The sequence below is a fragment of the Mobula birostris genome, chromosome 13 (genome assembly GCF_030028105.1).
Source record: "Mobula birostris isolate sMobBir1 chromosome 13, sMobBir1.hap1, whole genome shotgun sequence".
Taxonomy (NCBI): Eukaryota; Metazoa; Chordata; class Chondrichthyes; order Myliobatiformes; family Myliobatidae; genus Mobula; species Mobula birostris.
The window spans coordinates 92,876,607-92,893,206 of NC_092382.1; the positions used below are offsets into that span (position 1 = coordinate 92,876,607).

At 47.2% G+C, this 16,600-nt stretch overlaps 1 protein-coding gene across 1 annotated transcript; it reads left to right on the top strand.

Annotated features, from left to right (window-relative positions):
* The first annotated feature begins 227 nt into the window (after window positions 1–227).
* LOC140207747 (pancreatic secretory granule membrane major glycoprotein GP2-like) lies at window positions 228–16,104 on the top strand. The gene is made up of 5 exons (XM_072276306.1): window positions 228–369; window positions 3,833–3,997; window positions 11,715–11,810; window positions 12,821–12,898; window positions 15,729–16,104. Exons 1-4 carry the CDS (start codon window positions 330–332, stop codon window positions 12,892–12,894), a joined length of 375 nt encoding a protein of 124 aa, XP_072132407.1. The 5' UTR covers window positions 228–329; the 3' UTR covers window positions 12,895–12,898; window positions 15,729–16,104.
* The last annotated feature ends 496 nt before the right edge of the window (window positions 16,105–16,600 follow it).

A 16,600-nucleotide genomic window follows, 5' to 3' on the forward strand; every position in this document is an offset into this window, starting at 1 on the left:
TGCCACCAATTCAATAGAGAGCTGAAAGATGAAACTGCACTGACAGTGTTCATGTGAGTAAGTGATCATTATTTTAGAGAGTGCAACTGAGGTTGGTGGAGGTGGGGGCAAGTTTCAAGAAGCATTAGCACTAATGTTAATTAATGATGCTAATAAACATTAATAACAATTGACATTGATGCAAATTAATATTGCTAATTTATGTTAATACCATTAACACTGATCGGACTCCTGATGCATACTCTGTGATCCGTGTGTAAACCACAATACCCTGCATCAGCCCTGGAGGAGCACGGATTCTTCATCGGAAGAACACAGCAAATACATGGATGATGAAATCCGGACAGAAGGATGGTGCCGATTTAAAAGGTAATGGGAGGAGAAAATTCAATAACTACCGGTCAATGAAACAGAAAACATCCAGGGAAGCAAGTAGGATGTGAAGAGAGGTTGATCTAATTGTTACAGGAATGTGGCAGAGTCCACATGGACAGGGAATGGATACAGGTTGTCTGGGATCATCAGTCACATTAAAGCAGAAGGGAATGGATACGTAGGAATTGCAGTCATTGGTCACAGGATGCGGATACATGGAGGTGCGGGCATCAGTCACACTGGGTGTGGATACAGGGAGAGTCGTTTCGGGGAGTGGATACAGGGGCAGTTGTTTCGGGGAGCGGATACGGGGAAGATCGGTTCAGGGAGTGGATACATGGGGAGTCATTCAGGGGAGCGGAAACAGAGGAAGTCTCTTCGGAGAGCAGATACAGAGTGTTGGCTCAGGGAGTGGATACAGGGAGAGTTGCTTCGGGTAGCAGTTACAGTGAGGGTTGGTTCGGGAAGCAGATAAGGCAGGGTCAGTTTGGGGAGCGGATACAGAGAGAGTTGGTCCGGGGAGCGGATATATAGAGAGTCGGTTTGGGGAGCGGATACAGGGAGGGCCTGTTCGGGGAGCAGATACAGGGTGGGTCAGTCCGGGGTGAGAAAACAGGGAGAGTCGATTCGGAGAGTGGATACCGGGGGAGTCAGTTCGGGGAGCAGATATAGGGAGGGTCAATTCGGGGAGTGGATACAGGGGGAGTCGGTTCGTGGAGTGGACACATGGGGAGTCGGTTCTGGGAGCGAATACTGGGAGTGTCGGTTCAGGAAGCGGATACAGGTAGACTTGCTTCAGGGAGCAGATACAGGGAGAGTCGGTTCAGGGAGCGGATACAGGGAGAGTTGGTTCAGGGAGTGGATACTGGGAGAGTCGTTTTGGGTAGCGGATACAGGTGTGTCAGTTCAGCTAGCAGATACGGGGAGTAAGGTCGGGGAGTGGATACTGGGAGAGTCAGTTTGGGGAGCGGATACTTGGGGAGTCAGAAAGGAGAGTGGATACGGGAGAGTCGCTTCAGGGAGCAGATAAAGAGAGTGTCGGTTCAGGGAGTGGATACAGGGATGGTTGGTTTGAGAAGCAGGTAAAAGAGGGTCTGTTTGGGGAGTGGATACAGTGGGAGTCGGTTCAGGGAGCGGATACAGGGAGAATCAGTTCAGGGAGAGAATACAGGGTGAGTCGGTCCAGGGAGTGGATATGGGGGGGGGGTGGGGGGGAGTCAGTTCGGGGAGCTGACACAGGGAGAGTCAGTCTAGGGAGAGAATACAGGGAGATTCGATTTGGAGAGCGGATACTGGAGGAGTCGGTTTGGGGAGCGGATACAGGGAAATTCGATTCGGGGAGCAGATACAGGGGGAGTTGGTTCAGGGAGTGGATACAGGGAGCGTCAGTTCAGGGAGCAGATACAGGGAGTGTCGGTCCGGGGAGCGGATACAGGGGGAGTCGGTTCGGAGAGCGGATACAGGGGGAGTCGTTTCGAGGAGCGGATACCGGGACAGTTGGTTCTGGGTGAGTATACAGGGAGAGTCGGTTTGTGGAATGGGTACAGGGAGATTCAGTTCAGGCAGTGGGCGTAGAACGTCTGGGATCATCAGTCGGTAATGTGGCAGGGAATAAATGCAGGAAGAGGGAATCCCACATCCCATTCCCAGACAATGAGGCATTGATGAACTGGAGAAAAGCTCAAAGCATAAAAGTGGCAAAACATGGGAAATGCTGGAGAAACTCAGCAGCAAGCGGTGTCTCTGGTGAGGAATAATTTTACACCAAGACCCTTCATCAGGACTGGAGAGGAAGTGGGGAGAATCCAGTTGAAGAAGATGGGGTGGGTTGTGGTGGGTGCGGGTGGTGCAGCGTAATGTGGAAGGTGATAGATGAGACCAGGAGAGGCGGAATTAGGGATGATGTGAGAAGCTGGGATTTAATGGTTAGAAGAGGCAGAGGGCTGTGGAAGAAGGGATCTGATAGGAGTGGATAGTGGGGTAAAGGGAATGAGATGGGGAACCGAGGGAGGTGTTGGGCTGGAAACGAGGGTGGGCAGGAGATGAGAAGGGGGTGAGTAAACTACCTTCTTCTTCTGTTCCCTTCCCTTCCCTAACAGTTCCGATGAAGGGTCTCGGCTCACGTGTTTATTCTTTTCTACAGATGCTGTATTTGGTGTTTGCATTTGCACAGTTTACAGATCCTGTTTACTGTTACTGTTCTCCAGATTTGCCAAGTATGCCCGCAGGAAAGGAATCACAGGGTTGTACGTGGGGTGACGTGTATGTACTCCGATAATAAACCCTACCTGGAACTTTGCCTAGCTTGCTGAGTTTCTGCAGTATTTCATGAGCGTTGCTCAAGATTTCCTGTATCTGCAGGAAGTTTTATGTCAAAGATCAAACAGGACTTCCTGAGATTGCAGAGAATATCAAACCAATGGATTGGGCCCTGATTCCTCCTCATTCCCTCAGTGGATGCTCAGTTGTGGATGGAGCTGCTATTTATTTTTCAGTTCTGGTGGGTGGAGAATTCCTGAGACTGTCGTTCCAACATACAAATGCTCCGGGACAAGTCCGGGTTGGTTAAATGGTAAGGTCGTAGTATGCAGCAGTGGGGCTTGGTTACTTTTCACATCGGGCCAGACTAGACACAGATCATGGATAACCCTCTGTACAGAAACAGATCTCGACATCCCTGAGAAATGCTCCCCACAGATGCTGAAACAACACTGCGTCCCTGAACCTACATGGAATCTGCCAGCTTCCTGCAGATCCCTGGTACCTGTAGTTGGTCTCTGGTTCTACCCAGTTAAACCCACTCCAGATAAGACCCATTGCAATTTCACTGGAGGAGCTGCACCCGGGGAGTTGAGTGTATTCCACAGCAGCCCACAGTTCATGAAGTAATTAATAAACCTATGTAACCTTTCAACAGGATCGTGTACTGTTTTCAATTCAACCCATTCCTTAGTTTCCATGTTGCAATTATTTTAAAATTCTTATCTCTTTTCTAATTTCAGGTTAAGGTTATATTTAAACATATCCAGGATTTAGAAAAGACATGAATTTTAACAACTTGCAACAATTGTGATTGTTGTCAGTTTTGGATATTTTCTGAGTTTGCAAATGTCTCTGATTCTCTTTGGAGGTATCCAGCAGTGGGTCAGCTTGCAAATATCTCTGATTCCCTTTATGTTCAACAGTGTGTCAGCTTGTTCATAGATTCAGTGTTGTCAAAGCCCTTCAGGGGTTGGAATCGTGTTTGATGGGACAGGGACCCACAAGGTCTCATCAGCAGGAGCTATACTTTGAGACTAGGTGAGACAAGATGTGGCTGTGGGGAGGACAGCAGCTCACACTGATTGACCACGGTCTGGACAGTGGGTTGAAAACAGTGGATTTGCAGTGGATTGGGTTGCATGTGTCCCATTGTACTGTGCAGACGGGTATATTTTATAATGTTTACAAATTCCAGGTCACCATCCCAGCGTGGAAGAGGGGGAGGTCAACAGGACTGTCTGCTTCAGCTGGGAGCAATGCGACTGTGAAACAAAGCGGACTATCAAGATCAAAAACTGTGGTGATTTCTTTGTGTACTGGCTGAAGCCAACACACTGCTGTAACAAAGTTTATTGTACAGGTACGGTACTGTTCCCCATTAACGCACAGTGGGGAGTTGGGGGAGAGATAGGAGTTACTTGGAATTTGAAACATCCCAAATGATCAAATCACAGTATGCGGAATGTTCCAGTCTACCGCAAGATCAGGGGATCACCTCAGTCATTTGCCATGTACCCACCGTCCAAGTCAATCTGTCATACCAGATCGTCATCCTCCTCGTCTGATGGGCAATGTCCTCTCCCACACCGAGACTGACATGAACCATCCACTGTCAGTGCTCATAACTGCTGAGCACCAAGCTTGAGTCATCCCCGACAGCTCCCATGAGGACCAAGCAATCCCCTCCATCTTTCCGAGACCAAACCATCCATCCTCTCCTTCTTTGGCTTCCCCTGTTGGCAAAATCGTCCACTTCTCCATACAGACAGTTGGCCTGTCCTCTGTGGGATTCCATAGTCTCTCCTATCACAAGCGAGGTCAATATTTCATCTCCTACACTCACCATGTGTCCCTGATTTAAAACAGATTCAGGGTCTCTAGGGAGCAGTCAGGTACAGAGCATGTATTTGTCCTCAATCCATAAGCACATTTGTCAGTGGTTGGTGCTGTTGCAATGGAGCCTCCCCCAAGTCTCTGTGGTGGAGTTTTGGCTGCTCTGTGTTACCATAACTAGGGTGTAGGTTCCTGGGAAACTGAAAGGTCTGAAGGTGGGGGAGTGGGACTAAATGGGAGAATGGATCAGCTCCTGGACCAGATGGCGAACACCCCAGAGCTCTGGAAGAGGAGGCTGAAGAGATTGTGGTGGCATTAGTAATGATACTTCAAGAATCAATGGATTCTAGAATGGTTCCGGAATACTGGAACATTGCAAGTGTCACTCCACTCTTCATGTCGGGAGAGAGGCAGAAGGACGGAAATGACAGGCCAGTTATTCCAGCCTCAGTGGTTGGGAAGATGTTGGATTGCCATCTGGGTGGTCATTTGTCTGTTCCTCTGTTCCCAGCATGTACCTCTGTTTATGACAGATCCCACATCTGTACCAATTCCACAACCCAAGGGGACAACTCCTGAGCCAAGTGATGAATTGTCCACGACCACGGACCCAGATACAAGCTCAGGTATCAGTTGTGGGGATGAGCTTTACACAGGAATCAAATGGATTCAATCAGAATCAAGGGACAGACTGAGGGGAGATAGATAATAGAGTGGCTGAGGGAGACAGGTGACGGAGTGGCCAAGTGAGATGGGTGGCAGTTTGGCTGAAGGAGATGGGTGAAGGAGTGGCTGAGAGAGATGGGTGACGTAGTAACTGAGGGAGATGGGTAATTGAGAGACCTAGAAAGATGGGTGACGGAATGGTCGAGGGCGATGGGTGACGGAGTGGGCGAGGGCGAAAGGTGACGGATTGGCCAACGGAGATGGGTGATGGAGTAACCGAGGGAGATGTTGCATCCCAGAGAATTGTACAGGAGTGACTGACAAACAGGCAACGAGTGACTCAGAGTGGGAATAGAGAGATAGTTAGAGAGGACTCTAGCCAACTTTTGGAAAGATGAAGACTGTCCGGTTGGGATGACTTGGGTCAGCCGAGCAGACCCCTCCTGGAAAGTCAATGTGGAATTCAATCAGAATCAAGGGACTGATGGAGGGGGAGAGTGTCCGACGGAGGTGGCGGAGGCATTACTAATGACCTATCAGGAATCAATGGATTCTATAATGGTATGGAATACAGGAAAATTGCAAATGTTACTCCACTCTTCAAGAATAGAGAAAGGCAATAGGCTGGCAACGATAGGCCAGTTATTCCAACCTCAGTGGTTGGGAAGATGTTGGATTCCCACTCCCATCTGGGTGGTCAATTAGACCATAATACAAAGGAGCAGAAGTCGGCCATTTGGCCCATCGAGTCTGCCCTGCCATTTTATAATGAGCTCATCCATTCTTCCATTTAGTCCCACTCCCCCACCTTCTCACCATAACCTTTGATGCCCTGGCTGCTCAGATACCTATCAATCTCTGCCTTAACTACACCCATTGAATTGGCTTCCACTGCTGCCCGTGGCAATAAATTCCATAGATTCACCACCCTCTGGCTAAAAAAATTTCTTCACATCTCTGTTCTGAAAGGTCGCCCTTCAATCCTTAAGTCATGCCCTCTCGTACTAGACTCTCCCATCATGGGAAACAACTTTGCCACATCCACTCTGTCCATGCTTTTCAACATTCGAAATGTTTCTATGAGGTCTCCCCTCATTCTTCTAAAGTCCAAGGTATACAGTCCAAGAGTGCACAAACGTTCCTCATTATGTTAACCCTCTCATTCCTGGAATTATTCTAGTGAATATTCTCAACGTCAGCACATCCTTTCTTAAATAAGGAGACCAAAACTGCCCACAGTACTCCAAGTGAGGTTTTACCAGCGCCTTATAGAGCCTCAACATCACATCCCTGCTCCTGTACTCTATTCCTCTGGAAATGACTGCCAACATTGCATTCGGCTTCTTCACCACCAACTCAACCTGGAGGTTAACCTTAAGGTTATCCTGCACGAGGATTCCCAAGTCCCGCTGTATCTCAGAACTTTGAACTCTCTCCTCATTTAAATAATAGTCTGCCTGTTTATTTCTTCTGCCAAAGTGCATAACCATACACTTTCCAACATTGTACTTCATTTGCCATTTCTTTGCCCATTCTGCCAATCTATCCAAGTCTCTCTGCAGACTCTCTGTTTCCTCAGCACTACCGGCCCCTCCACCTATCTTTGCATTATCAGCAAACTTAGCTACAAAGCCATCTATTCCATAATCCAAATCATTGATGTACAACGTAAAAAGAAGTGGCCCCAACACGGACAATTGTCTGGTCCTCTGTCCCCACCATGTACCTCGGTTTATTACAGCTCCAACATCTGTACCAACTCCACAACCCGATGGGACAACTCCTGCGCCAAGTGATGAATTGTCCACGACCACAGACCCAGATACAAGCTCAGGTGTCAGTTGTGGGGATGTGTTTTACACAGACTCCTTTCTGAAATTATCATCCAATACAAATCAAGGGACTGACTGAGGGTGTGGATGATAGACTGACTGAGTGAGATGGGAGACGGAGTGGACAAGGCAGATGGGAGACGGAGTGACTCTGGGCGATGGGTGAGAGAGGGAAACGAGTGACGGAGGGAGACAGGTGAAGGAGTGACGGAGGGAGACGGAGTGACGGAGGGTGACGGGTGACGGAGTGGCCGAGGGAGACGGGTAATTGAGAGACCTAGAAAGATGGGTGTCAGACGGACTGAAGGAGATGGGTGATGGAGTGACTCTGGGTGACGGGTGAGGGAGTGGATGAGGGATACAGGTGACGGAGCGTCAGTGGGCGACGGGAGACGGAATGACAAGGGTGACCAAGTGGCCGACGGGGATGGGTGACGGAGTGGACGAAGGCGACGGGTGACGGAGTGGACGAGGGAGATAGGTGATTGTGTGGCCATGGACAGATGGGTGTGGAACGGCCAAAGTGGTGTGGGAGAGACCGAGGGGAGAGAGGTGAGGAAGCAGGTAAAAGTGTTGCATAACAAGACTGACAGATGAGAACGGACACAAATATCTCGGTATTCTGAGCAGTGGGTGTGGGGGAGGCCACTGGGCCTGGTACATGGGTGAGCGGGATGAACAGGAGATCGTCCTTTGAGATAAACATGAAGTGAAATGAATGTGCAGATGCTGGGGTTAATTGAGTGACCGAGGCATACAGGGTCAGATCTGAGTATCCCTGGATTATGCATCCCAGACAATTGTTCTGGAGTGACTGACAAACAGCGTGGCTAAGAATGGGATTGGGGATATTGTCAAAGAGGGTTCTAGTCATCTGTTGGAAACTTGTAAGTGATGTGTTTGTGATGAGTGAGGACAGCGGAGCAGATCTCTCATGGGAGGAGGATGTGGAATGCAGTGACTGGTGGTTGGATGAGTGTGTATAAACTTACATTACAGCTGTGATGGGCATTTACTGGTCCGAGGGAAGGGTGATTTTGGTGATTCCTATTGTTTCATTCCATCACAAGCGACCTCAATACTTCCCCTCCTGCACTCCCCATGTGCCCCTGATTTAAAACAGATTCTGGGTCTCTTGGGAATGGCAGGGTACAGAGCATGAAGACACTGTGTCTTAGTCCAGAGCCCCAGAACCAGCTAAAAGCACAAGTGACTGTTGGGGATGTATGAATGGAGCCTCACACAAGACTCTATGGTGGAGATCTGTCCAGTTTGTACGGTGAATTGAATAAAGTCACAGGTTACACAACATCTCTTTGTAACTCAGGCACTCAAGTCCAGGCAAAATCCTTGTGGATATTTTCTCCACACGTGCTGGTTTAGTACCATCACTCATATAAAAGAATGATCAAAGCTCTGTGATATAACTGACCTGTAATTTCCTTTCTTCTGCTTCCCTCCCTTCCTGAAGAGTGGAGCGACATTTCCAATTTTCTTGTCCTTTGGAGCCATTCCAAAATCTCATAATGCTTGAAAGACCATTACCAATGATTCCACAATCCCTTAAACTGTCTCTTTCAGACCCTTTGGGGTGTAGTCCATCTGGCTCAGGTGGATTACCTACCTTCAGACATTTTTCTCTAAGCAACTCCTTAGTAGTCACAACTATACTCAGATCTGCCCCCTAACACCCTTGAATTTATGGCATACTGCTTCTGTCTTCCACAGTGAAGACTGACGCAAAGTAATAATTTTGTTTGGCACCATTTCTCTGTCCCACATTACTACCTCTCCAGTGTCATTTTCCAGTGGTCCGAAAGCCACCCTCATTTCTCGTTTACTCTTTATATATCAGAAACTTTTGTGATCTTCTTTTATATTATTGGATAAGTTTCCCTCATATTGCATCTTTTCACTTTTTTTTTTAGTTGCCTTCTGTTGGTTTTTCAAAGCTTCCCAATCATCTAACTTCCCACTAATTCTTGCTATGTTCTCTCTTCCTTTTATGCATCTTTGACTTCCCTTGTCCGTCACAGTTGCCTTGCCCTCCCTTGGGAATACTTCTTCATCTTCTTCCTCTTTGGGATGTCTCTATCCTTCACCTTCCGAAGTGCCTCCAGAAACTCTTGCCATTGTTTTTCTGTCGTCTTTGCCTGCTAGGGTCTCCTTCCAATCAACTTTGACCAGCTGCTCTCTCATGCCTTTATAATTCCCTTGACTCCACTCAGGTGCTGATACATCTGACATTATATTCTCCTTTTCAGTGCCTCTGAAGCATTTTGTTACCTTAAGCTCCCTCATCAAATCTGGCTCAACATGCAACATCCCATATGGAATCACTTTTCCCTTGTGGAATCATTTACAAGCTGCTCCAAAATGCCCTGTGTCAGGCATTCTACAAATTCCCTTTTCGCAACCCGATTTTCCCGATTTATCTGCATCTTGGAATCTCCCATGACCATCATAACTATCTTTTCTGAAAAGCCTTTTCTATCTGCTGTTGGAACTTGTATCCCACATCTGTTCGAAGGCCTGGACACAACTCCCACTATGGTCTTTTTACCCTTAACTCTACCCACAAGGGATCTATATCTTCTGATCCAGTGCCACCTCTTCCTAAGGATTTGATTTCAGTTTCTACCAACAGAACCACATAACCCCTTCTGTGTCCCTGCTTGCCCTTTTGTTACAATATTTATCCTTGGATGTTAAGCTCCCTACTATGATCTTCTTTCAGCCGCGACTCACTGATGCCCACAATCTCCAAACTGCTTTACCGTATCATCCACCTTATTCCATATACCATGAGCATTCAAATGTAACACTTCTGGCCCCGTATTCATCACTTTTCGAATTTGCCCCATGTTACACTACAACTCATCCCACTGACCTATCATCTGGCTGTCTTTCTGGATAATCTCACTACACACTGCCTCCAGCTGTATACCAACTGCTCCCTCCTCAGCCCTATTTCTCCAGTTGCCATCTCTCCACCAAGTTAGTTTAAACCCTCCCCAGCACCTCCAGCAAACCTGTCCACAAGGATATTAGTCTTCCTTGCGTTCAGGTATCCCCTTCTTTTTAGTACAGATCAGATCTTCCACAGAAGATATCCCATTGATCGAGAAAACTGAAACCCTGCCCCCTGTACCATTCCTCAGCCACTCATTCATCTGTACCATCATCCTATTCCTGCCTTGACTAACATGTGACACTGGGAGCAATCCAGAGATCTCTTGGAAATCTTGCAGACTTGATGGGCTGAATGGCCTAATTCTGTTCCTATGTCTAATGATCTTCTGGTCTTCCATAGCTCACCGTGCAACCCCCTTTCCCCTTTCTACCTATGTTACTGGTGCCGGTGTGCACCATGACCTCTGGCTGCTCACCCTCCCTCTCGAGAATACCCTGCAGCCACTCTGAGACAACCTTCATCCTGGCACCTTGGATGCAACACACCTTCCTGACGTCTCCTTCTCAGCCACAGAATCTGCTGTCAGTCCCCCGAACTTTCACTCAGTTTGAATTTGCCCTTTCCTTCTGAGCCTTAGAGTCGGCCACATTGCCGCGGCCTGGTGGATGCTGCTGTGCTTTGATCGATCATCCTCCCAGCAGTATCCAAAGGGGTCTACTTGCTGCTGAGTGCAGCAGCCACTGGGGAACCTTGCACTATCTGCTTACACCCCATAGTTCTCCAGATGATCAACATTTTACTATCTGAAGTCTGCACTCTGGGTGTGAGTAACATAGTAAAAGTCTCATCCATGAAGCCTCCTGGATGTTCCTGAATCCATCCAGCTCAGATCCCTGATCTCCTCAGTCAGGAGCTGAAGTTGGACTTCCTGCAGATGTAGCCATCAGGGAGACTATTAGGTACCCTGAAATCCCATATAATACAGGAGGAGCATTCCAGTGCCTAAGCTATCATCCTGCCTACACTTGCTAAATCTTTGGCTCTAACACCTTAAGCTCAAGCTCTACAATCAACTAAATGATTGCAAACAACTCAGTGACTTGGCCTCTGCCAGTTCTTGCCAAAGCCTGTTGAGTCAAAGGCTGACCATTCAATCACTGGCTTACTCCATCAATGGCCGCTCCATTTACACGACATTTCTTTTTATTGATCCTTGATACGTTACTAACAGTGCAAGTGATTTCTCGCTCGGCAAACATGTCCCATCAGGTATCTGTCACTTTTTAAAGCTGACACATAAAGTCCACAAAGAAATGTCCCCAACTCACTCTGCCACCTTCCACCCAGCAGACAGGTCCTGACTGGCCCATCACTTTTTAAACCTGGTGCATGAAATCCACAAAGTACACTCTCCAATTGACTCTGCAGTCTCCAACTCAGCAGGTATCAGTGGGAAGAACAATGCTTACCTCCAGAGGAGAGGAATAAGGAAAGGGAGATGGGACTCATGCCAGGATGCAGAGTGGAGATTTCAGGAGTGAGAGGAAAGAACCTGGTCTGGGACTGACCATGTGCACACTGGTGTCTTCAAGCTCAGGTGTGAGTAGTGAGGATTACTAAAGGGAAATGTGAGTCCCATGTATCTTCATGAAATTCATCCCCACTTGGAAGGAGGGTAATATCAATTGTTTGGAAGGGAAAGGATGGTGACGGTAAGAGGGATCATGTTGAATTCAACATGGATCTCACTCTCTGCTCGCCCAAAGTCTGTCCCAGCCTGATGACTTTTCTCAGAGTCCACACTCTCCAGTCTCTCTGTTGTTTTATTCCAGATCCCCAGACATCCACAACTGAAGAAGCCAGCGAATCATTAACTGGAGAACCCCCTCAGCTACCGTCATCTGTCCCAGCGGGAGACACATCCACAGGTACCAAATCCTGTGTTTGTGGGGTTCATTCAATCTCTCCCATTCCCTGTCCAAGAATGTGTCAGATGAATTCACCTGCTGGCCATTCCATGCAGTGCAGAGTGTTGTCAACAGTTTTGAGCCCCATATCTCAGAAAGGATGTGTTGTCATTGGAGAGTCCAGAGGAGGTTCATGAGGATGATTCCAGGAATGGAGGAGTTAACATATGAGGAGTGTTTGGCAGCTTTGGGCCTGTACTCACTGGAATTTAGAAGAATGCAGGGGGATCTCATTGAAACCTACCAAATATCGAAAGGGCCAGATAGAGTAGATGTGGAGAGGATGTTTCCTACAGTGGGTGTGTCCAGAATTAGTGGGCACAGCCTCAAAATTGAGGGATGACCCTTTAGAACAGAGGTAAAGAGAATATTTTTATAGCCAGAGGCAGTGAATCTGTGGAGTGGCCTGCCACAGACTGTGGTAGAGGCCACAACCATGGGTATCATTAAAGCAAAAATTGATAGTTTCCTGATTGGTCAGGGCGTCGAAGGATATGGCAAGAAGGCAGGTGTACGGGGTTGAGTGGCATCCGAGATCAGCCATGATAGAATGGCGGAGCAGACTCGATGGGCTGAATGGCCTAATGCTGTTGCTAGTCTTATGGTCTCATGATAGGGGTGAATGACATCATTTTTTCGCCTTTCCCCCCTCTGCCATGTTTCAGCATCGTCTTAGGTCACTTATACCAGTGCTCTGGATTTGAGCATCACACCAAAAGCTCAAATTACTGAAAGAAATACTTCCAGGAAATTCATTCTATCTCACACTGAGGCAGTGACAGTTGTTCAGGAGGGCAATTGGGTCGTGCAAGACTATGTGTTTTAGTGTCTTGGAGATTTCACTGTAGTGGGAAATCCTCCATTCCCCCAAACTGCTGTCTCACCCTGATGATGTATTTTGGTGATCATAAGTCTGGCAAACTCTGATGTTCTGTTTTTCTTTTATTGTCTACATCTGCTGACTTCCAAAGGTGAAGGGCACAGCAAGTCATCGACTACAGGACCAATTCGGGAAACATCCTCTCCCCAAGAGATGGAAACGTGATCAGGTTTGTTTGTGTGTGTGTTTGTCTGTGTCTGCTGAGGGGATGTAAGTTGGCTTGGTGGAGGGTCCTCAGTCAGAGTTGGTGCCCAATGACATCAAGTGTGATCCACCCATAGGATGCAGGAACAAATACTATATTCGCTCATTGTTGGAGGAACCGCTCTAAAACTATTGTATTTCTTGTATAAATATCACAGCACACCCTCTGCTTACATTTCCTCAGTCATATGCTACGCTCAAAGACTCTTGCTCTCTGATGGTCTCTATATCTGCTTTCTGAATGCTCCCACCCCACCCTGTCTGCCTTTCTGTGACAGTCCGTGGATATCATCTGTGAAGATCAGTTCATCACGTTTGTTGTATTCAGAATTAGACTCAGACGAGTCCCTATCCCTGTCACCTGTCTTCACCCCTTCTCATCCATCCCAACCCACTCAACCTTATGTCCCCATGAGCCCCTTTGCATTTCAGTGCAGATCATGATGTGTTTAATCTTCTGGAGCCAGGGTTTCTGATCTCACCTTCACAATCCCGCAAGCTATAGGTGTTGCTGCCTCTGTGTCAGGCCAGGTAAAAACGTGACTCAGAGCTGCATTAATCTTCCAGTCAAGGGGTTCCCAACAAAGGAGAAATGTGAGAAGATGATTAGCAAGGCCCAAGTGTTTTATGTTGGACAGAGCAACCAGGGAATCTCCAAGGAGTATCTCCGACAGGTGAGAGATTTATTCCACATGTAATCCGGTTTGAAAATTCTGACTAATGTAGCTGTGGTTGTATCTCCCCACCCCAGTGAACCTGACTTTTTCCCCTCCTATGCTTGCTGAAGCCCCAATGTTTCTCATTGAATGATGATTGTCCCCCCTCTGTGATGAACAGTTGCTGCTCCCAATTTGCCATTTGTCGTTAACGTTGTTTCCCTACGACAAACAAAGTTACTTCAACTCTCCACCACCACGGACTGACCATCCCACCTTTCCATAGTTTGCACTTCCCCAATCAGCCTTACACCTTCATTCCCAGATATCACTGAGATTTCTGTTGTAGGGAAAGGGGTTTATCTGGTCTGAGGGGTTTGTGCGGGGTGAAAAGAGGTGTAAGGTTGCTCCTTCCCTCCGCTGGCCTGCAGGTCACCCTTGGGTGAGGGGTGGCACTACTAAGCCCCCAGATCAGGGTCATGTACAACCACGGGAGCTGGTGTGGTTCTGTGAGCAGCTGGTATCCTGATTATGCAACTCTATACAGACAATCTCTGAAGAATGGTGATCATGGCTGGGATAACCCATCTTGTAAAGACACTACCCAGAGAAGGCAATGGCAAAGCACTTCTGCAGAAGAATTTGCTATTGCTTGCATGGTGGGTGGTGGGAGGTGCGGTTGATGCTTATGCTGAAGCAAGTGGGGGGAGGGTTGATGATTTTGCTGCTGTTTATCTGGGGAGGGGGGAGGGGGGAGGGGCCTTTGTAGTTCTGACGTTTTCTGTCATTCTTTCTATGTGTTTTTTTCCTGTTTTGTGGATGTCCATGAAGAGTAAGAATTTCAGGTTGTATACTGTGTACACTCTCAGATATTGAACCATTGAACAATCATGGTCATGGATAGACATGATGGTGATGAGTGGAATCATCTCGATCAGGGGATCGCAGTCTTTTTTATGCCATGGAGCTTTGCCATTAATTGAGGGATCCATGGACCCCAGGTTGGGAACCCCTGATCTAGATTGAGGGAGGTGAAAGGAATTCCCTGGTTTCTTTGGAGGTTATGGGTAGCATTCCATTTTATTTGGGGGTGGGAGGGGCAATGGTTGGAATATGTGGTCTGAGATGGAAATGTTCTCCCTCCCAGCTAAAGGACAATGTATTCCTTATTTAGGAGGAAGGGGTTACCTGTTGTATGGAGTAGAGACCGTCATGGTTTGTAGGAGGGGGAATCTCCTGCGAGTGGGGAAGAGGAGACGTTCAGGTGTGATGGGGAAGATGTTTCCCCTGGTGTCCACACAGGGAGATTTCCATGAACTGTGAGCAAATGTTGTCCTCCGGTGTGATGGAAGGTGATTTCCCCTGGTAGAGGTAGGGTTGCATGTTGATTTATGAGGTATGTGAATAATCTGATTCAGAAGGAATGGAATTCTGCCAGTGTTTAGTGGGTGTGGTTCATGGTGTGAAAGAGAGGCAAGCTCTTGATGTTCTGTGATAGATTCGGTGGGTGATGGGGGAGGTGTAAGAGGGGGTGTGTCTGCTGTCCTGGTCTGAGTCATCATCCCCACATAGTACAGTCTAACTGTGTTTCTTCACCTGCCCCTCACCATCAACTGCCCTCGTCAATAGGTGAGACATCGAGAGAGCAAGTATGTCCTGTCCAAGTGCAAAGGGTTACACTGAACAGAGAATACAGGAAGAGAGAAAGGAATTGATACTCTGGATCCTGGATTGCGATCATTCACTGTATCACTGGATAATGGGTGAGGTTAGTGGTGATGGGGTTGTGGTGGGGAATCTGGGATGATTGTGGGAAACCAGTTACTATTTCAACCAGACAAGGGAAAGTCCTAATTTTGTAGAAAGGAGCTATTTCTGGTTTGGAGCAGCGGCTGTCATACAGAGGGAAAGGATAGCTTTGCATCTTCATAGGTGGGATCTTCATTGGTTTAGAAAACAAGATTCCTCGCTGTGATGGGAAGTTAATTCCACTGAGCAAGATTTCCATGAACTATGAGGAAGGGGTGTTCTCCAGTGTGTTGGAAAGTGATTTGCCCTGGTGAGGGTAGGGTTGCTTGGTGATTAATGAGGAACATGAATGGTCTGATTTGGAAGCAATTAAGTCTTCCTGTGTTTCAGGGATGTGGCTGTTGGTGAAGAGACGAGGGATTCTCTTGGTGTTAAGTGATGGATTTCTGTGGATGATGGAGGGCAGAGTTGGAAGCTCACGGCTGTCCTGCCTGGGTTCATGAACCCCATCCAGTGCAGATTAACCACGTTTCCTCATCCATTCCTCATCATTGACTGCCCTGGTCCACAGATACGCGAGCTGCTGATAGAGCAGACCCCCTGCAAGTACGTCCTGTCTAAGTACAGAAATTAAACAGAACAGAGAATGCAGGAAGAGGGAAAAGAGATGATACGGAAGATCCTGGATTATGGTCATTCAATTTATCACTGTATTCAATGTATTGATGGTGTGGGGATGGTGGGGTGTTGTGCTGGGGAATCTGGGCTGGTGGGAAAATCAAAGCAAAAATCACATAATTATCTGTTTAGTCCTTCTTCTGCATTTCCTACATGTTATTGATAAACACGTTACTCTTTTCAAATTTCAAAATACAAAGTAAATTTTATTATTAAAACACATATGTCACCATAAACAATCCTGAGATTCATTTACTTCCAAATCTGCAGAATAATGATCATTACAGAATCAATGAAATCAATGCCCGACTAATGCGTTCAGAGTGCAGAAGACAACAAACTGTGCGAATACAAAATGAAAAGATGATAATAATAAATAAGCACTAAATATTGGAAACATGAGATGAAGATTTCTTGGAAGTGAGTGCATTGGTTCCAGGAAAATTTCAATGATGGGGCAAGTGAAGTTCAGTGAAGTTACACCACTTCTCTGGGTGTGAACACTACATCACTAATTCAACTGCCTTTGTGAAAATGATTAAAAACATCCTGCTGATTCCACCTCTCCCACTGAGGGGACAAGG